This window comes from Tachysurus fulvidraco, chromosome 10 (assembly GCF_022655615.1).
Source record: "Tachysurus fulvidraco isolate hzauxx_2018 chromosome 10, HZAU_PFXX_2.0, whole genome shotgun sequence".
In the NCBI taxonomy this organism is placed as follows: domain Eukaryota; kingdom Metazoa; phylum Chordata; class Actinopteri; order Siluriformes; family Bagridae; genus Tachysurus; species Tachysurus fulvidraco.
The window spans coordinates 22,169,078-22,191,664 of NC_062527.1; the positions used below are offsets into that span (position 1 = coordinate 22,169,078).

A 22,587-nucleotide genomic window follows, 5' to 3' on the forward strand; every position below is an offset into this window, starting at 1 on the left:
TGACTAATTTTAGAGAACATACGAGTGAGTAAATCACAGAGAGAGAAAACTCACTGTATAACACGAACAACCTCAGCTACCTTCTGCTCCAGTGGGGTTCACAACTGTTAGCTATCAAGTGTTATAGGTTATGTAGTAAATATAACGACATTACCCTGTTTGTCAGTTTTTTGAGCATATGTTCAATATTCTGCGACAATGACGCTGCTGCCTGCTTTCTCTTCTGTCTCTCCTGCTGTTTTCGCCCCCATACTCACTATTTGGTTGTACTGCCTGACATAAAACCAGTCAAAAGACCTTTTTTGAAGCTTTGTCAATGACTAAACACTCCAATTTCAGTCATTAGATGCGTGTATGTACATTCAAGTTCACTCAACTAGTACATACTCATGACGTCCCCTCCCCCATCATTCAGAGGCGATGCTTCACCGTTCAAGTGTATTGCGAGAACTTTCTCTGAACTGCACGCGCATTAAAACAATGTAATTTGCGGGGGAGGGGTGGGGTGGTGGTTCGTTCGAGGGTAGGGTCACATGACCACCATAGACATTAAATAAAGCACTCTCCGAGTTCAACGGCAACGATGTTAGACCTACTGTATATTAAACTACTCTATACTTCTAAACTCAACAGTTTTCGAACTGTTCAAACTCACAGGACGCGTGAGACACGTGAAGGTCAAAAAGAACGTTATAAACGGCGACTTATTGAACGAGAGAAAGAACATGGCGATGACGTCTGGATGTTGCTTACAGGTGACCGCGCGCGCAAAGTATCTCAAAGTATTTGTATTTTAATGTAGAACAAAACGTTACTTACTTTGATTTGCGAGGGCGCTCCCGAAGAACAAAATCAAATACAAAGCGAGAAAACGCTCCGGTGAAGGCATTCTTCTGCTTCCTGTAGAAGCGTGTAAGTGTGCCTGGTGATTTTTTCCCTATCTTTTTAACAGGATATTACTCAGCACTTTTGGCACCACGCACCTTGGTACAGTTCAAAGAATGAATGTATATTTCTGACTGTGGCACTCACAAGAGTGCTTACAAAGGCTCTGCATTAAAACACTCAGGAATTAAAGCACAGAAAAATGTCTGAGCAAAAACAATAGAAAACTTTCTAGTATGAGGTCTAGTATTGTGATTTGACTTTTCTAAGGATGCATAGTATATAAAAACATTGTTTGAGCCAATGTAGCCACCATCAAGAGGAAATGGAACATGCCCAGACATGTTCCAATGCACACATGGTCATATTATAGCCTGTCACAGCACAGACAGGACTTTTCTAAATACCTACACCAGACTCTAATGTTTGTTTTATTCAGTTCTGGACAAATTTACTTGAATACTAGATGTGCACAATTGGTTAAAATCGTATCCCCTGGCAATAAACCAGATTTGATTAAATGAAAATATTCTATCCCCATACAGTGAGGTAATTTCTTCTGTGCATAATCTCTGCCTTAGCTTGTACAAAACCCTCACACAAAATTTTAATGCAATTTGAATGCCATCAACTTCAAGTAGCTATGGATTTTCTTTCTTTTTATACTACATGCTATTTTCCGTTATATATTTAAAATGAGATTAGATTATGAATATACTAAATTTAGGCAACACTAAACTGCATCTAGGTGTAAATGTTTGTTTATGGTGAGAGCTAATTTTCTTATTTAGTTGTATGTTTCTTTATTTTTCAGTATTTGATATTGTCTGTCATTTGCTTCTATAAGCCAATTATTTAAATCTAATTGTTGTGTCGTATAACATGTCCGTGTCTCATAACAGCTTTTACCCAACACTGAACTCTTCAACTCCGTAACCCTCCGGTGGAAGTAAAATTCTCCAAGATGGTTTTATCAGAATTACACTCACTGAATCAACCCTGGCTTTCCTAAGATCGAACAATGAGTCTTGCATTTTTAATAAATTTGTGAATACAGAAAATTTACATTGTGTTTCAAAAGACTACAAATGTGTGTGTACGTATACATAAAAAAGAAAAGAGAATTGAATAACGGCACCAGCAATAATTCTGCATTTACTGATTCACATGTTATGTTAGCAAGTTAGCTGTGTTACTGTAAATCTGTATTTGGTAACATGCTAATTCAGTAAAATTACTGTACTGTTGTCAGGACTCAGCCCGGACTTTTGGCCATGTGCCTTTGTTTACCTTCCTCGTCACGTGTCTGCCCCACCTTCGTCTACTCCTTCCTGTCTCCACACCTGTTCCTAATCGTGTCTCATTGTCTTTTATATTTAAGTGAGCCCCGTTGCCGATGGCAGCACGGAATCATTAGTTACGTTTACTCTTAGTTACCCTAGTCATTGTTAAGTGTCGTCATTTGTATTGTTTCAGTTATAGTCTTTTACTGTCTTTGTCTTCATTATTTATTAAACCCCATTAATTTGAAGCTATCCTGCCAAACATTTCTGTTTAGAATGTTCTCAGGAGAAAGCCGTCACCTGTGACAGCAGCGGCAACACTTCTTTAGACACTCATGCATGGTATGAGCAGAGTGTCGGTGGACTATTAAGGACAAGGTGAATACAAACATTTATAAATATTTCAGTGCTAAATGGATGAAGTTGTCACTATCTACATTCATGTGTTTTCTCATGCTGGTTTTCCACATGTAGGATGGCAAAGTTATGTGCGAATTAACACCGTCTCCAAATACAAATGTCCAATGCACCTTGCCTGAAATTCATTTGTGCATAAACTGCGACACTCCAAAGGTAAACTGTCTATAATATAATTGTTTTATTTCTCCTTTTATTGTTTAATAGCTCCATATACTATATATATATGATTGAATTGATTGCGTCTTGTGTCTTTCTTTTTCAGCGCATTGACAATTGCATTTGCTACAAGTGTGAGTACACGTCTACTTACAGTACATTTAATTTCCCTTAAATTGGGTAGGAAAAAACTTATCAAATGCTGTTTTACATGATTGAATCCATGTTTTCTGCCTTTCTGTAGTACAAAGCACTGAGGCACTCTACAGTTACGGAGCAGGTGAGTATAACTTTTTTTTTACATTCATTTGTCACTCTGACGTATCACACAGTAAATTATGGAATATCGACAATCTGTTTTCCTTTAGAAATCTGACCAATGATTTTGTCACTTATAATACCGAATACCTCATTGTATAATTATCTTGCATGGTTTTTAGCTCGCAATCACATTCAGTGGGAAGTGGTCGCTCTGTGTGTGTTGTGGTGGATGTGTTGGTTCTGGTGCTGGAACTGAGTAATAACGTAAGTATAACATTTTGACGTTGTAATGTTAGTGTATGTATTATTAAACACACGTAGGTATACAGTAAGTTGTGAGACGTTAGTGTATGTATTATTAAACACACCTAGGTATACAGTAAGTTGTGAGATGTTAGTGTATGTATTATTAAACACACGTAGGTATACAGTAAGTTGTGAGATGTTAGTGTATGTATTATTAAACACACGTAGGTATACAGTAAGTTGTGAGATGTTAGTGTACTGTATGTATTATTGAACTCAGTTACTAAAAATACACCGATAGAAATTATGTCAATCATTATTACTATTGCATTTATGGCTATGACTGTGTACTAACCTTACTAAAATCAAGGCATTTCGATTGCATAAATTAATATTAAAGTTTCAAAGAATGAATCAATTACAAATTATGAAAATATTTATTTATAGCACATTGCAGACCTGCCAACCTTTACGCATTTTGTGTAGCAGATACGCATTTAGACATTAAAGTACGCTGCTACGATTTGTCACTTCAAAATACGCATTGTAAAAAACCGTTGATGCCTTTGAGTACAACTGTCTGTGCATTTGCGCACCAGGCAATGCGCCTATTGGCGTAACCGCATTGGGCAGCAACCTGGGAAAATAATAATTCGACCAATCAGAGCGCCAGTTTAAAACTCTTCAACGCTAAAAGCGGAGAGCCGTCAAAACGAATGTGGTTTTCATCTGTCTCTGTCCGTCTTCAATTCTTCTTACAGTGACTGTTTTTTACAAGTGAGGGCTTAATGTTTCAAAGGTAAATGCCCAGAATTGTGAATTTCATCCATTTTAATAAGCCTGCCGAACCACAGGCGTCGTTAGACTCCTTTACTGGGGCATGTGCCCAAGTGTCCGGTGTTGTGCCTCAGGTTTAAGTTTTACGCACAGGTCAAGTTTTACTTTATTTGCCAGTATTTCTATAGGAAACATTAGTCATGCCTGTAAACGCATTGCCGTCGTACTTTAACGGAAAAGACAAACTGGCGCGAGCACGCAGACATCAATATCCGCGAGCGTCTGTGTATCCATTTTATAGCACGCAGTCATGCTATAACATGACGAAACTAATGTCATTTTTTAAATATCAATCGTATTCTGACTCGATCGTTACTGGCTCCTGTAGATCACATCTGATGGACATCAGATTTTTTTTGTGAAAAGCAGGGAAATAGAAGCAGAAAGTAGAAATGATGAGGGAGGTGTTATTATATGATCAGCCAGTCAAAACCATAGTGAAGTCTAGAGTCTTGCATTATTGCTCAGAAAATTAACACATGTATGTGTTGTCAGATATGAAGTTACTGTTTAGTTCATTAGATCTAATTTATGGCAATACATAAAGAGTTGTTAAAATAGTATGCAGATATTACACAAACGATCATGCACATAACGTTATACTCTTTATTTTAGTAGCAGCTACATTATTTCAAGTATTGTTATTGTACATTTTGTGCATCAGTACTGTAAAATGCAAATCTTCTTACATGCCATTTGTGCCTTAAAACATATTAATGATGTACAAAGTGTTTTCACACAAATGCGCGTGGAAACCTATTATGAAAAACATGAGAATGATGATGTGTGTGTTTTGTGTGTGCCTTGCAGTTAGTTATACACATGATGTCAGATGAGGATACTGACAGAGAGGGAGAGGGAAGCAAATCTAAAAAGAAGCGACTATATACCCCTCAGAAGTTCTTGACCGGTGTTGTGCCTCAAGTTTAAGTTTTACACACAGATCAAGTTTTACTTTATTTGCCAGTATTTATATAGGAAAAATATAGTAAAAAGTTGTGATGAGTGAGCCTGTGAACTTAATCAACACTGACCAGCAAATGTGCCTGACCTCGTGCCGCGTCGCTAGTTGCTACTCAAAAACTTTTTCCAAGGTTGGCAGGTCTGACATTGCAACAATGCACAAGATAAAATAAATTTAAATTAAAAATTACAGTATTTTCCGCACTATAAGGCGCACCGGATTATAAGGCGCAGTCTCAATTACGGGTCTATTTCTGTACTTAACCCATACATAAGGCGCACCGTATTATAAGGCGCACCGTATTATAAGGCGCACCGTATTATAAAGCGCACCGGATTATAACGCGCATGCTAAAACATACGGTCTACAAAAAAGGTAACAGAAGCAAAACAGTATGTTTAGTTGAATTTTATTCTACTTTTTAACAACACGCACATTATTTTTTAATCAATCTTCTCCCAAAAATCCATCAAAGTCCTCATCTACTGTGTCTTCTTAACTTGATGCAGTACATTTTCTTGCTTCCCCCACTACCGAACCATAGCTACATGTTGAATTCTTTCAGTTCCCATTTACAACAGTGTAACTGATAGTCTGTAGTTTGTATTGTGCCTCGTAAGTATCTGATTTTTATTGGCGGATGGCAAACTAACTTAAGGTGCATTTACCGCCACCTACTGGACTGGAGTGTGGAGCGCATAATGGTTAGGAAGAAACAAATGTTGTTCTGCAACATAGCGGTAGTTATACTGTACCTACCGGAGGCTTGGCGGAGGTAAGCGTACGTACTGTACGTATTACGTAATGTCCTCTGATTGGTTTATGGCTGCCAGCGTACGTAGTGTATGTATTACTCCCTGTGTTAGCGGGAAATGGTCCGACATTCAACCAAGCGGAGCGCTTACTAAAGTCGCACAACATTTTTACAGATTTTTGGAACTCGGTGCACACATAAGGCGCACCGGATTATAACGCGCACGGCCGATTTTTGAGAAAATTTAAGGCTTTTAGGTGCGCCTTATGGTGCGGAAAATACTGTAAATGTTTAACTTAAATGCACTCGTGTACATTAAATAATAATGTACAGGCCATCCATCGCAGTCTGGATCATTTCTCGTGCGCGCTGCTTTATTTCTGAATCCAGGTAATGATCTTTATAACGCGGATCAAGTACAGTCACGATGAAGTGCAGAGGATCCGAACAGATCTCAGTGAAACGTTTGCTGACATACAGTACTCTAAGGGTGTACTTTTCATTGTTTTCACTCCGTGATCCGTCTCAACCTCTTTGCTTAAGAGACGCTTTAGTGCTGCGATTTAGTGCTCCGGGTTTTTTTTTCCGGTGATCACTTTTGGGCCATTTTCGGCTGAAAATTTTCGGTGGCCGAATCTTCGGTGCATCCCTAAAAAATACTTACCCTCATTTATTTGCTCTACTTTGTGTGCTCACTAATGCTTATACAGATACTTTGCTCTCGCCTTATAGCAAAACATTAACGATCCCGGGTGATGATGGAAGCTTGGCTCCACGCTTTATTGCAGTTTTTGTGATTTTAATACCAATTTGGCCAGAAGTTTGTGGAAACCTGACAATCACACTTATACAGACACATTTTATTTGGTGCTGATTGCAGCTGAAGCCCTAAAGCCTGATTTTGAACGCTTGTATGTTACTAATGAATATTTTAACACCACCTAGCATTCACATCATACACCTTGTGACTGCTCACATCCTGCATGTGCAACGGTACAATATTGTTTTATCTCGTGCTGAATCTCAGGTTAAATTGTTTGGTGTTTTGTAGCCTAAAACCTTTATAGTACATTCTACCTGTGCATGTGCATGAAATGTAGTGGATTTAATGAACATATGCATCTGGATGGGTTAGTGGTCCCTTAGAGTTCTCTTAGCCTCGCTGTCCTGTGAGCTCTTAGAATAGGCATGACATTTCTATTCTATATTCAACATGACAATTCATCTCAAAGCAGTTCAGCAGGGTGGAGATCAGGGCTCTGTGGAGGATCGTGAAGTTCCTCTACTTCATAAACCATGCTTGGTTCAGAGCTGTATTGTCAGGATGGGCATCTTAGTACCAGAGGTGGGAGTAAGTCAGTTCTTTAGGACAGGTTCTTTAGGACCTTACTCCGGACAAATTTTTATTTCGGTGTTCCGACGGAATTTTCGGTTTTCCGGTAGTCGACGATCGAACATCCCATAGACTTGAATGGGGAATTCCGAAAAGTCCTCTAAGCTCTCACACACACAATACATCCAACATTAAGAATTGCATGTACTGTTCTATGCAGTATAATAAGTAGAATCCCATAATGACTGCAGTATTGACATGAAATGTCCAAACCCTCAGTAGCCACTTTTTGCCAAAAGTATTGGCACCCCACCAGGTATTCTGGTGACGTCACTCGACACCACGTGATGTCACGTGTAGCCCCGCCCCCAAAACAAGTGAAATCAAAAATTTGCACAACATGGACATGTGACATATCAAAACACTCAGCACAATGAGGGGAACTGCCCCACAGGTATTCTGGTCACGTCATGTGGGACAGTTCATGTGGGGTCACGTTATGTGGGGCAGTCACATGACGTCACGTGAAAATTAAAAATTTGCACAACATGGACGTGTCATATATCAAAACACTCAGCACAATGAGGGGAACTGCCTCACAGGTATTCGGATCACGGCACATGCTCATGTCTGCTTGCCTCCAAAAGTATTGGCACCCTAGCGGTTCATTAGCTTTCACAATCTTTCTGTCAACTTGCCTCCAAAAGTAACACTGATACTTATGTCCACTTGCCTCCCAAAAGCACCGGCCTTTGCAAATACTTGCACAGTCAAGTCACCGCCTTGTGTGTGTGGAGTTTGCATGTTCTCCCAATGCCTCAGGGGTTTCCTCCGGGTACTCCGGTTTCCTCCCCCAGTCCAAAGACATGCATGGTAGGTTGATTGGCGTCTCTGGAAAATTGTCCGTTGTGTGTGTGTGTGTGTGCTCTGTGATGGGTTGGCACTCCATCCAGGGTGTATCCTGCCTCGATGCCCGATGACACCTGAGATAGGCACAGGCTCCCCGTGACCTGAGAAGTTCGGATAAGCGGTAGAAAATGAGTGAGTGAGTGATCTTTATAATTTTGGGCCACAAGACAGTGAATTTGTCTTTGATGTTAACTGATTTATGGCTAGCAAGCGTATTATTTTTCTTCCGTCTTCTGTCTTTTATTTCTCACAGAGAAAAACCTTTTGACTATTTATCATATATTTAATAAGCCGCAGCACCCGAAATGTATCAGTCCGCACCGCTGTCTCTATGGAATCGGGCAGGAATCAAGTGCGTCTCCCCTGGAGTTCTTAGTCAAGCCTGACACATCAACTAATCAAAAAAAAAGAGGCTACACAACAGCCAATCAGAAAATAGCACTATTGTATCTGGGTAAGATTTAACGCAACATCCAATGGAAAAAAAACATATTCATTAGAGAGTTTATTTTCGATGGTCGGTTTGAACAAAATCTCTACAGGAAACAGTTTGTCTCTGGACAGGATGTTGCAAACATTTGTTTCCGTGGTGAGACCGGATGTTCATCTCGTGCTGCAGAAGCCATTGTCTCGTTGGCTGTGTGGAGATCTGACACTTGTGAGTGAGAAAAAAAAGTCTGTTTTAACGTCTAAAAACGTGTAAAAACGGAATATTGTGCGTCGTGTGTGTGTGCGGGGAGTCATAGGGTAGCTGTAGGGTTTGTGTTTGTGGAGATAAATGTTTAAAAAGTGAAAGGTTTGTAGTTTATCTGGTGCACGAGGCTGCTGTCGGCCATTAGGGTCTGGAGCTAAAGCTAACGCGTGCTTTAACACACACACACACACACACACAAACGCACTGGGGTTAAACTGATCATTTACTTCATTTTAACTCTACATTCATGTTCTGATGAGTTCAGTTCTGTTTCTAAACTAATTTTATAATGTTATAAATTCATCTCTATCTGATGTGGCGTTAGCATGCTAGCATGTCGGTGTGCGTGAGCGATGTTATTTATTACACTGTCTGATTCTCCACAGACGTCATTAACGCACGTTTAGCTCGGTGTCTGATAATTATTCGCTTTGTTTTACATGTCCAGTTTGTACAAAAGGAATTCAATTAATAATGAGTAAATAATTATGTTTATATTTTTGTGTTAATATTTAGTTATATTAACATGAAACTCCTGGTTTTTTATTTCTGCATTTTCTCAGTAAACTGTAGAACTGCAGACATGGGACATCTTTAGTAAATATTCTGATGTCATCATTTTTCAGTTTGACTGTTTTTGTTTATTTAAATCGCACAAAATGTTGAATGTTAATATAAAAGAGCTTCATTTTCTGTATAATGTTTATTTGACGTGTCTAAACTACAGCAGATGTTTAATACTAGAATTGTGGCACACAACAAAAGTGTATTTCTCTCACTTCTTATGCAAAAGTACACTGCTCTCGCATTCACATTGTTCTCACATTCACTCACATTTACATTGCTCTCACATTCACATTCGGACAAATTGAGGCGGACTGGAAACAAATTGAAATGAGTTTGTTTAACTCGATTTGTTTTCACAATAGTTTATCCGTTAGCAGATAAATTATACAGTGATCAATAAAAGCAGGAAGTGGATTATTGGGTTAATTAGGAGGGTAGATTCGGTTCCCGGTCGTCATCCTGCGGTGTAATGATCAGAGTTCCATAATGCCTGTGTAACATCACTGGGATGATTGAGTTTGTTCTGGTTTCTCTTCAGAATGGCGGACTAGGAGACTGCGCCGGCTGTGGCCGAGACGCCCGAGATCAAACTGTTTGGGAAGTGGAGCACGGATGATGTGCAGATCAATGACATCTCCCTTCAGGTCAGACTTGTGAAAACTCTCCTCTGGATAATTAAAAGTTTGTGTTTTGTCTGTAACAGAGCGAAGCTAGAGTCACATCCTGACCCGTCTGTGTCCTGGTGTGCTATAGCTCTCGCAGATTAATCTCTCTGCTTATTCATTGGCTGATGCTTCTCCGTCGCTCAGCCAATCACCGGCTCAGAAACACTACTCGTGTGACTCGTGTGTGCTCGGAGCTAATCTGTGTTAGGTTTTTCACTTATGTTTAATTTCCTGCATCTTCTCTGCTTCAGGACTACATTGCCGTGAAGGAGAAGTATGCCAAGTACCTCCCTCACTCCACTGTGGAGCATCTGACCATCTCCATGATGTTTATGACTGTGTGCATCGTCAAACACGCCTTCGAGAATATGACTTTACTGAAGCTCTTTCTTGCTTTGTATTTGATTTTGTTCTCCGGACACGTCCTTGCAAATGCGCACAGTGAGTAACACTTTTCACACACTTTTTTATCCATAATCTCACACAGGAAACATGACTTGATGTATAGTAACAGAAATCCTGGAATGTTTAGTCCTTGGTGATGCGTTATGTTCAGAACCTCGGTGTAATGTTTTGTTCTACATTAAAATACTTTACAAATACTTTGAGATACTTTGCAAATTTTATGTGCGCACTCACCGGTAACCAACATCATCTATTTCATGAGCTACCGAGTCTCGTGCATCCAAGTTATGATCCGTCATCTGTGTGTTTATAAAGTGTTCTTTTTAACCTTCACGTGTTTCACACGTCCTGTGCTATCACTCTGATTTGTCAGTTTGAAAACTGTTGAGTTTAGAAGTATAGAGTAGGTTAATATACAGTAGGTCTAACATCGTTGCCGTTGAACTCGATCGGAGACACCTATGCCCCTTTTCCACCGGAAAGAACCGGGTGCTGGTTCAGAGCTAGCGCTAGTGCAGGTTCAAAGTTGGTTCCACTGGCGAACCTTCTAAGCACCGGTTTGCCTTTTCACCGGCTAGAGAGCATCACAGCGCCGAGTGTGACGTCACTGTATACGTGTCACATGTCCCAGCAACGTTAGGGCAGCAGCGACAAACACAAACACAACAACAATGGCGGATGTTACTTTACTGTTAATGCTCATGGCTTTGCGAACCTACATTGGCATCCAAACGCGGCGAATAAAACGTGTACGTGCGGCTCCGTGTAATCTGTATAAACGGAGGTTGTGATCGATAAAGTACATAACGTTATTTTATCGTTAACACAGAAAAACGTTAGCCTTAGCGTGTAGCTACCTACTATCATGTGTGCTGATAACTGATCATATCGCGGTAAAGTAAAAGTGTATTGTACCTTAAGTTTACTAATGTTTATTATCAAATGCGATAACAGTAGCCCCGCCCACAGCCCCGCCCACAACCCCTGACACAAGCGGTTCTTAAGTCTAGACCAGCAACGTTTTGGTGCTACTTAAGAACCACTTTTCCTGGTTCGGAGACGGTGCTTTGGCGGTCGAAACAGAAAGAACTGGTTCTAAATTAGGCTCCGAACCTGCACTCAAACTGCCTCGGGGGGAAAGGGGCAATAGTGCTTTATTTAAGATCTATGGTGGTCTGATGTGACCCTACTGAGTGTGTGAAACATTTTAAATCCTTGTTGATATATCTAGGGCTGAAACGATTACTTGAGTAACTCGATTACAAAAATTTATCGAGGATTTCTTCTGCCTCAAAGCCTTTTTTAATTCTTTTTAAAGCTCGTCACATTCTTGAGACATTGTGCTTATGTCAAAGCGGAAAGCGAGGAGTTTGCCGTCCTTTGATTTGAGGGCATGGCCGCGTGCGGGCTGCTTTCTTCATTGCAATCACATGCTCCTTCAAACTTTTAAAGCACGCACACACACACAGAGAGAGAGAGAGAGAGAGAGAGAGAGAGAGAGAGAGAGAATGACAGAGAGAGAGAGAGAGAGAATGACAGAGAGAGAGAGAGAGAGACACACACACACACACACACACACAGAGAATGAGAGAGATTTATATTCTGATTAATGTATATGCTTAAAGCACTCGGTGTGAAACCATGCATGACTCTAAGTCCAAGTTCCTGTCCATGTTTTTGCCTCTTAAACACCACAAAGTTTTCCAAGAAGACAGTAAAGGCTTATGTTATGGCTAAGCTGTAGATTTAGAATCTTTTAGTCCTGAAAGTCAAGTTGCATGACTTAAAGGCAGTATTTTTGTACTATTATTACTATTTATTTTAATGTATGCCTTAGTTTTAATATTTTAAAAAAGTAATTTGAAAGTTGAAAGGATATTTTTTTTTTGCATCTAAGAAAAGGGTTCATTTAAAGCCCAGAATGTTTGCCACTTACTGTAAATGTACTTAATTCTTCTTATTCAATTTTGTCATTGTTCACATTGTAAGAGACCCGTCTTATGTTCTCTTGTATATTTAATATTGCTCTTTAATTAAGCAAAAATTAATTTTATTTGATTAATCAATAAAATTTCTGGTAGAATACTCAATTACTAAAATATTCGATAGCTATATCGAATATTTAGCTATTGAATATTTGACCTATAACGTATACCGGCTATAAATGTTGCATAAATTAATTTGTAATGTCTTTTTAAAGCTTTTTGAATACCACAAATCTTTTATAATCTAGTCAAGATGCTTTTATTGCCATTTAAACCATATATAGCTGAAGCAGTACAGTGAGCTCAGGACTTCAGTTAGTTAGTCCTAGACACATTAAATGCGTCTGTGCAAACAGTGCAATTAAAAAAGATCCACATTATATTATGTACATCACGCATGCAATATTATGTAAATGAGTTAAGAGTTGATGTTGTGTATGAAATGTGTTGTATGTGCTATTAGAATCTGACCAGAGAGAATCTAAGGGATGATGACCTTTTATTTAACTGCAGTTGAAAAGCCCTATATTGTACATAGTGGAAGCTAAACACTGCCAAACTTTTCTGCTTAGAATGTTCTCAGGAGAAAGCCGTCACCTGTGACAGCAGCGGCAACACTTCTTTAGACACTCATGCATGGTATGAGCGGTATAAAGACGAGTGTCGGTGGACTATTAAGGACAAGGTGAATACAAACATTTATAAATATTTCAGTGCTAAATGGATGAAGTTGTCACTATCTACATTCATGTGTTTTCTCATGCTGGTTTTTCCACATGTAGGATGGCACAGTTATCCGCGAATTAACACCGTCTCCAAATACAAATGTCCAATGCACCTTGCCTGAAATTCACTTGAGCATAAACTGCATCATTCCAAAGGTAAACTGTCTATAACATGATTGTTTTATTTCTCCTTATATTGTTTAATAGCTCCATATACTATATATGATTGAATTGATTGCGTCTTGTGTCTTTCTTTTTCAGCGCATTGACAATTGCATTTGCTACAAGTGTGAGTACACGTCTACTTACAGTACATTTAATTTCCCTTAAATTGGGTAGGAAAAAACTTATCAAATGCTCTTTTACATGATTGAATCCATGTTTTCTGCCTTTCTGTAGTACAAACCACTGAGGCACTTTACAGTTACGGAGCAGGTGAGTATAACTTTTTTTTTACATTCATTTGTCACTCTGACGTATCACACAGTAAATTATGGAATATCGACAATCTGTTTTCCTTTAGAAATCTGACCAATGATTTTTTCACTTATAATACCGAATACCTCATTGTGTAATTGTCTTGCATGGTTTTTAGCTCGCAATCACGTTTGGTGGGAAGTGGTCGCTCTGTGTGTGTTGTGGTGGATGTGTTGGTGCTGGTGCTGGAACTGAGTAATAAAGTAAGTATAACATTTTGACGTTGTAATGTTAGTGTATGTATTATTAAACACAGTAACTAAAAATACTTACCATCATTTATTTGACCTACTTTGTGTGGTCACTAATGTTTATACGGTTACTTTGTTCTCACCTTACAGCAACGATCCCGGGTGATGATGGAAGTTTGGCTCCAGGCTTTATTGGATCTGCAGTTTTTGAGACTTTAATACACAATTTGGCCAGAAGTTTGTGGAAACCTGACAATCACACTTTATTTTATATATATTACAGACACATTTTATTTGGTGCTGATTGCAGCTGAAGCCCTAAAGCCTGATTTTGAACGCTTGTACGTTACTAATGAATATTGTAACACCACCTAGCATTCACATCATACCCAGAGGTGGCAAAAGTACACACATCCTTTACTCAAGTAGAAGTACAGATACTAATTTTTTAAAAGACTCCAGTAAAAGTAGAAGTAGTGACTACACTCTTTTACTCAAGTTAAACTACTACCTGTTCAGGGTCATGCTGCTAACTGGACATCATGTTTTATTTATATATATATGTGTTTGTGTATGTATATGGATATTTGTGTTCATCAGCCACAAGAGTGTTACGAAAGGCAGGCACTGATGTAGGTGAGGTAGGGTGGAGTCAGCGTTCACATTCATCCCAAAGGTGTTCAGTAGGGATGAGATCAGAAAACCACATATAGCAGGAAATGTCAGGTGACCCAATACTAGGGATGGGCGATATGGCCTAAAATCCATATTGCGATATACATTGCAGCCTCTTGCGATAACGATATATATTGCGATATATAAATTATAATAGAACTATTTCAGAACAGGTTACACAGACCCTTAGGAAAGCCTAACTGCTAAATGTATTTTTTTTTTAAGAAATAAAGAAACATGTCGTTTTGAGAACATTTATTGTGAAAAAGCAAAACTGTAATTGTACAACAAAATGTTGCAGATAAATAAGTCTTTCCTTCTAAAAGGCACTATACTTAGTTCAAGTCCTTGGTTCTTAAATGCCACCCAAGTTGCAGAGAACATAAAAACTTGTGTCTTTTTAGTTAAGGAACATACACTGTACTGAAAATACTTCCAGTATTAATTAGGCAAAGAAAATTATTCTGTGTAAATGCACAGATACTTTAAATAAAAGCATATTTCAAACCTGCAGCCGAGGTAACGCATTTGCTTTTAAACATTTTGTTCTCCTAATGAAATTAAAACTGGTGTCTTGTTAATAAAAAAATGGACACTGTGAATTAGGGATATACTTCCAGTATTAGGCATGGCTATTTTAAATAAAGAAAATTCTTCCAAGTGTAGTGCACATACTTCAAATGAAAACAAGTGCTAAATGAAAGCACAAAATAAATAAGTAAAATACTTTCAGTATAAGGAACATATACGTCAACTAAAAGAGAATTTTTAAAGTATAAAAGTTTCTTTACAGTAGTGCCATGCCATATATACAGTAAAAAGTGCAAATGTAGTTATTTTCTTAAAGGACACAAAATATGCAAAGCACAGGAAAAACTGTCTGGTGTTAGCATGTTAGCGCTAGCGTTAGCCTGTTAGCTCTTCCAAATATAAGGAGTACCTTTTGAAAATGACTGTTAGATTGAGGTTTGGATCAGTTCCTGTATTTTCTGTCATGCGTTCTTCGTACTGGATCTTGCGGTCGGCTGCATTGCCGTTGGTATTCAACGACATGTTTAGTTTTGAGGTGGTAGAACAGATTAGTCGTGTTACCGCTCTTAGCTGGAACTTTTGCCCCACACACTCTACAGAGTATATTTTTCTGCTGCTCGTCGGACGGCTTAAATCCAAACCAATAATAGATGTTGCACCGGTCTTTTTAACGAGCTCCTCTGTTTCGCTGACGCTTTCAGCCACGTTTATTCAAGATGACGAATATGATGATTCGTTGCAGCCGGCTGCAGCTCGTGGCTCTAAATTTCGCGGGTAGATTGCGTCATCAACATGCATTATCGCGATAGTGCAATAGAATTAAAATCTCTATCGTAGGCCAATGTTGTATCGTTTATATCGTATATCGTTTATATCGCCCATTACTACAGTGAGGTAATTTCTTCTGTGCACAATCTCTGCCTTAGCTTGTACAAAACCCTCACACAAAATTTTAATGCAATTTGAATGCCATCAACTTCAAGTATCTAGGTGTAAATGTTTGTGTATGGTGAGACCTAATTTTCTTATTTAGTTGTATGTTTCTTAATTTTTCAGTATTTTTCTTGCTATTGTCTGTCATTTGCTTCTATAAGCCAATTATTTAAATCTAATTATTGTGTCGTATAACATGTCCGTGTCTCATAACAGCTTTTACCCAACACTGAACTCTTCAACTCCGTAACCCTCCGGTGGAAGTAAAATTCCTCAAGATGGTTTTATCAGAATTATACACACTGAATCAACCCTGGCTGGAACCACATGTTTGTACCAGGGTGTCTTTCAGTTAAAACCAAATCTACATTCATGCATTCAACCTACCACTAACTTTCACACCTCTATTCTGTGCACTTTGCTCCTCTTTCACTTATATATATATATATATATATATATATATATATATATATATATATATATATATATATATATATATATATATATAATGTAATTACAGTACAGACCAAAAGTTTGGACACACCTTCTCATTCAAAGTTTTCTTTATTTTCATGACTATGAAAATTGTAGATTCACACTGAAGGCATCAAAACTATGAATGAACACGTGTGGAATTATATACGTACATAACAAATTCTAACATATTCTAGGTTCTTCAAAGTCGCCACCTTTTGCTTTGATTACAGCTTTACACACTCTTGGCATTCTCTTGATGAGCTTCAAGAGGTCGTCACCTGAAATGGTCTTCCAACAGTCTTGAAGGAGTTCCCAGAGATGCTTAGCACTTGTTGGCCCTTTTGCCTTCACTCTGTGGTCCAGCTCACCCCAAACCATCTCCATTGGGTTCAGGTCCGGTGACTGTGGAGGCCAGGTCATCTGGTGCAGCACCACATCACTCTCCTTCATGGTCAAATAGCCCTTACACAGCCTGGAGGTGTGTTTGGGGTCATTGTCCTGTTGAAAAGGTGGTGTGTCCAAACTTTTGGAAGGTGTGTCCAAACTTTTGGTCTGTACTGTATATATAAAACTGTAAAGTCTTTAATAAAACATGTCAGAGCTGTTTTGGTGGGCCAAAGGGTCCTACACAATATTAGGCAGGTTGTTTTCATGTTATGGCTGATCACCAGCATGTAAGATCATCACATAAAGGTTATTAGAATGATAAAGAACAAGGGACAATAACTACACTTGTGAAATCTCATCCTATATCATTAGGAGCTGGAGTGTGTTGTTTATAGAGTTGTAAATTGGCTTGTAAGCATAGGAACGTCCTAAACTAGAACTTGAGCATTTTAAACTTTAAAATATAGAACATTTGAAAGTTTTATATACATTTTATCACCTTTATGAAATGTTTAAATGATCTGCATTTAAAATGAAACGAAGCACAGTCATGTCTTTCACTCCGCTTTATTTAGAGCACGGCTTTGTTACATCAGCATGGATTAAACATGGAAGAAAAAAAAAAAGCCAGACAGAATTGAAGCAATTTCCACCATACACACACTTTTCGGTGAGTGTGTATGAAGAGGTGCTGTGTGCAGTATAAATGTCTGAAACATTAATACATAATAATACACGTGTCCTCACTGGCACAGCATGTCATTGTATGAGCTTCCACAGCTTTCCAATTACAAAAAATATATGTGCCAGTAAATAGTGATAAATAGTTAACACTACACAAATATACTACAGTGGTAGTGTTTATAATCTTTGGACAATGAAGACCCTGAAATGTAGATATTTTAAGATATTTATATTAAATTGAATAAATAAATGTATCATTTATATTTAAAATTGTATATATATATATAATATAAATTTTTATACTTGTTTGCTTTTTCTCTCTCTCTTGTTATGAAAAATCTTACTAGAAATAATTAAAGTATTATTCCTTACAATACTATAACCAAAGTAAAGTATTAGGCCTTGCAAAATATTACAAGTGGTGTCATAAGACATATGTAGGTGATGTTGTAGGCCAAAGATGTTTAATGTAATCATAAACTTAGTAAAAGTAACCAGATCCGGTGCTATCACACCTAGTCAGTCTGAGCTCTCTGATCAACAATGTGCGAGGAAGTGAAACTCAGAGCCCGTCTCTAAGTCGACACTCTCTACTCTGTCTGTAGCTTCAATAAAACAGCTAAATCGTGATGTGATCTGTAAAACGGCGGTAAGTGTGGCTCTGTGGACACTTTTCTGTCAATACTGTCTATAACTCCTTGCATGAACGAGGAAGAGTTTTGTGATTGTTTTTTTCCTTTGCCGACCATAATTAGGATGACTTATCTTCTTAGGGAGTTTTTTGTTCAGTAGAAATAAATATCAATTTAAACTTTAAAAAATGTATTTTGAATTCATTCGTTCATTTTCTACCGCTTATCTGAACTTCTCTGGTCACGGGGAGCCTGTGCCTATCTCAGGCGTCATTGGGCATCGAGGCAGGATACACCCTGGACGGAGTGCCAACCCATCACAGGGCACACACACTCTCATTCACTCACACACACACACACACACTACGGACAATTTTCCAGAGATGCCAATCAACCTACCATGCATGTCTTTGGACCGGGGGAGGAAACCGGAGTACCCGGAGGAAACCCCCGAGGCACGGGGAGAACATGCAAACTCCACACACACAAGTAGGAGGCGGGAATCGAACCCCCGACCCTGGAGGTGTGAGGCGAACGTGCTAACCACTAAACCACCGTGCCGCCCTATTTTGAATTCACACTTATAGATTTAAAAAATTCCTCTAGGGCTACACTCAGGTACCTGACAGAGTAAAGCTGACTAAAAGCAGTAGGTCTATATAACTTAGTAGGTCTTGAATTACTGACTGCCTCTCATACAGTAGGTCCCTTGGAACAAACAGAGATCCTCTCTACTACACCCGAAACCCGAGTGTACTAAATAAACTGGAAACTTATATAGTATCTATATATATGTAATAATTCAAATATTCATTATACTATTAAATATTACTCCATGTTATATTTACTTGTTCATAAATGTTTTATAGTATATATTCTTAGCAAATTCATGGGTCTTAACGTCCAAAGACAGAAAAGAAAGAAAAGTAGGACAATGTAAAAAGATGCAAACAAAGAAAGATAAAGACACACTATATGGCCAAAAAGTACATGGACACCTGACCAACACACTCATGTGATTTTTCCCCCCAATCTATTAATACAAAGTGTTTTTGGAATCACACAGTAGTGTAGGATGTCTATATACTGTGTACTGAAGCATTACAATATCCCTTCACAGGTACTAAGCAGAGATGGGGGACTCGAGTCATATGACTTGACTCGAGTCAGACTTGAGTCGCAAATTTGAGACTTGCTTGTGACTTGCACATGTGACTTACTCCCACCTCTGGTACTAAGATGCCCATCCTGACAATACAGCTCTGAACCAATCATGGTTTATGAAGTAGAGGAACTTCACGATCCTCCACAGAGCCCTGATCTCCACCCTGCTGAACTGCTTTGAGATGAATTGTCATGTTGAATATAGAATAGAAATGTCATGCCTATTCTAAGAGCTCACAGGACAGCGAGGCTAAGAGAACTCTAAGGGACCACTAACCCATCCAGATGCATATGTTCATTAAATCCACTACATTTCATGCACATGCACAGGTAGAATGTACTATAAAGGTTTTAGGCTACAAAACACCAAACAATTTAATGTTTACTTCAATCGTTTATGTGCTGAATTTAGGATAGGTGTTATTTTAACCCGAGATTCAGCACATGAGATAAAACAATATTGTACCGTTGCACATGCAGGATGTGAGCAGTCACAAGGTGTATGATGTGAATGCTAGGTGGTGTTAAAATATTCATTAGTAACGTACAAGCGTTCAAAATCAGGCTTTAGGGCTTCAGCTGCAATCAGCACCAAATAAAATGTTTCTGTATAAGTGTGATTGTCAGGTTTCCACAAACTTCTGGCCAAATTGGTATTAAAATCACAAAAACTGCAATAAAGCATGGAGCCAAGCTTCCATCATCACCCGGGATCGTTAAGGTTTTGCTATAAGGTGAGAACAAAGTATCTGTATAAGCATTAGTGAGCACACAAAGTAGAGCAAATAAATGAGGGTAAGTATTTTTTAGGGATGCACCGGATATTCGGCCACCGAAAATTTTCGGCCGAAAATGGCCCAAAAGTGCAAGACTTTGATCACCGAAAAAAAAAAAACCCGGAGCACTAAAGCGCAGCACTAAAGCGTCTCTTAAGCAAAGGGGTTGAGACGGATCACGGAGTGAAAACAATGAAAAGTACACCCTTAGAGTACTGTATGTCAGCACACGTTTCACTGAGATCTGTTCGGATCCTCTGCACTTCATCGTGACTGTACTTGATCCGCGTTACAAAGATCATTACCTGGATTCAGAAATAAAGCAGCGCGCACGAGAAATGATCCTGACCGCGATGGATGGCCTGTACATTATTATTTAATGTACACGAGTGCATTTAAGTTAAACATTTACAGTATTTTCCACACTATAAGGCGCACCTAAAAGCCTTAAATTTTCTCAAATGTTGTGCGACTTTAGTAAGCGCTCCGCTTGGTTGACTGTCGGACCATTTCCCGCTAACACAGGGACGTAATACATACACTACGTACGCTGGCAGCCATAAACCAATCAGAGGACATTACGTAATACGTACAGTACGTACGCTTACCTTCGCCACACCTCCGGTAGGTACAGTATAACTACCGCTATGTTGCAGAACAACATTTGTTTCTTCCTAACCATTATGCGCTCCACACTCCAGTCCAGTAGGTGGCGGTAAATGCACCTTAAGTTGGTTTGCCATCCGCCAATAAAAATCAGATGCTTACAAGGCACAATACAAACTACAGGCTATCAGTTACACTGTTGTAAATGGGAATAAAGCAGCTGAAAGAATTCAACATCAATGTAGCTATGGTTCGGGAGTGGGGGAAGCAAGAAAATGTACTGCACCAAGTTAAGAAGACACAGTAGATGAGGACTTTGATGGATTTTTGGGAGAAGATTGATTAAAAAATAATGTGTGTGTTGTTAAATAGTAGAATTAAGTTCAACTAAACTCACTGTTTTGCTTCTGTTACCTTTTTTGTAGACCGTATGTTTTAGCATGCGCCTTATAATACGGTGCGCCTTAGAATATGGTGTGCCTTATAAGACAGTGTGCCTTATAAGACAGTGCGCCTTATAATCCCGTGCGCCTTATAATCCCGTGCGCCTCATGTATGGGTTAAGTACAGAAATAGACCCGTATTCAATTTATGCAATTGAAATGCCTTGATTTTAGTAAGGTTAGTACACAGTCATAGCCATAAATGCAATAGTAATAATGATTGACAATTTCTTTCGGTGTTCCGGTTTTCGGTCTTGCTTTCCTCTTTTTCAGTTTTCGGTTTCGGCCAAGAATTTTCATTTCGGTGCATCCCTAGTAGTTTTAGTTACGGAGTTTAATAATACATACAGTACACTAACATCTCACAACTTACTGTATACCTACATGTGTTTAATAATACATACACTAACATCTCACAACTTACTGTATACCTACGTGTGTTTAATAATACATACACTAACATCTCACAACTTACTGTATACCTACGTGTGTTTAATAATACATACACTAACATCTCACAACTTACTGTATACCTACGTGTGTTTAATAATACATACACTAACATCTCACAACTTACTGTATACCTACGTGTGTTTAATAATACATACACTAACATCTCACAACTTACTGTATACCTACGTGTGTTTAATAATACATACACTAACATCTCACAACTTACTGTATACCTACGTGTGTTTAATAATACATACACTAACATCTCACAACTTACTGTATACCTACGTGTGTTTAATAATACATACACTAACATCTCACAACTTACTGTATACCTACATGTGTTTAATAATACATACACTAACGTCTCACAACTTACTGCATACCTGTGTGTGTTTAATAATACATACACTAACGTCTCACAACTTACTGTATACCTACATGTGTTTAATAATACATACACTAACATTACAACGTCAAAATATTATACTTACTTTATTACTCAGTTCCAGCACCAGCACCAACACATCCACCACAACACACACAGAGCGACCACTTCCCACTGAAAGTGATTGCGAGCTAAAAACCATGCAAGATAATTATACAATGAGGTATTCAGGATTATAAGTGAAAAAATCATTGGTCAGATTTCTAAAGGAAAACAGATTGTCGATATTCCATAATTTACTGTGTGATACGTCAGAGTGACAAATGAATGTAAAAAAAAAGTTATACTCACTTGCTCCGTAACTGTAGAGTGCCTCAGTGCTTTGTACTACAGAAAGGCAGAAAACATGGATTCAATCATGTAAAACAGCATTTGATAAGTTTTTTCCTACCCAATTTAAGGGAAATTAAATGTACTGTAAGTAGACGTGTACTCACACTTGTAGCAAATGCAACTGTCAACGCGCTGAAAAAGAAAGACACAAGACGCAATCAATTCAATCATATATATAGTATATGGAGCTATTAAACAATAAAAGGAGAAATAAAACAATCATGTTATAGACAGTTTACCTTTGGAATGATGCAGTTTATGCTCAAGTGAATTTCAGGCAAGGTGCAT

The 22,587-nt window shown here is 38.5% G+C and overlaps 1 protein-coding gene, 1 long non-coding RNA gene and 1 other non-coding gene across 3 annotated transcripts; all 3 read left to right on the forward strand.

Annotated features, from left to right (window-relative positions):
• Window positions 1–774: 774 nt before the first annotated feature.
• On the forward strand, window positions 775–7,257 carry LOC125145661. Its single transcript, XR_007144065.1, has 7 exons — window positions 775–912; window positions 2,444–2,546; window positions 2,643–2,741; window positions 2,851–2,878; window positions 2,989–3,024; window positions 3,185–3,269; window positions 6,539–7,257. It is a non-coding gene; the product is annotated as an uncharacterized LOC125145661 (long non-coding RNA).
• Window positions 7,258–8,562: 1,305 nt separating this feature from the next.
• On the forward strand, window positions 8,563–15,774 carry LOC125145712. Its single transcript, XM_047819786.1, has 8 exons — window positions 8,563–8,706; window positions 9,861–9,953; window positions 10,226–10,415; window positions 12,937–13,049; window positions 13,147–13,245; window positions 13,351–13,378; window positions 13,489–13,769; window positions 13,908–15,774. The coding sequence occupies exons 1-7, from the start codon at window positions 8,563–8,565 to the stop codon at window positions 13,662–13,664; spliced, it is 843 nt and encodes a 280-aa protein (XP_047675742.1). The 3' UTR covers window positions 13,665–13,769; window positions 13,908–15,774.
• LOC125145803 lies at window positions 10,013–10,142 on the forward strand. The gene has a single exon (XR_007144280.1). It is a non-coding gene; the product is annotated as a small nucleolar RNA SNORA3/SNORA45 family (small nucleolar RNA).
• Window positions 15,775–22,587: the final 6,813 nt, after the last annotated feature.

Excerpts from the sequence above, each read along its gene's own strand:
- LOC125145712 (XM_047819786.1), top strand. The coding sequence starts at position 8,563 with ATGGTCGGTTTGAACAAAATCTCTACAGGAAACAGTTTGTCTCTGGAC. Across the intron at positions 8,707-9,860 it reads TGTGTGGAGATCTGACACTT|GAGACTGCGCCGGCTGTGGC; the intron begins GTGAGTGAGAAA and ends ATGGCGGACTAG. Across the intron at positions 9,954-10,225 it reads TCAATGACATCTCCCTTCAG|GACTACATTGCCGTGAAGGA; the intron begins GTCAGACTTGTG and ends TCTCTGCTTCAG.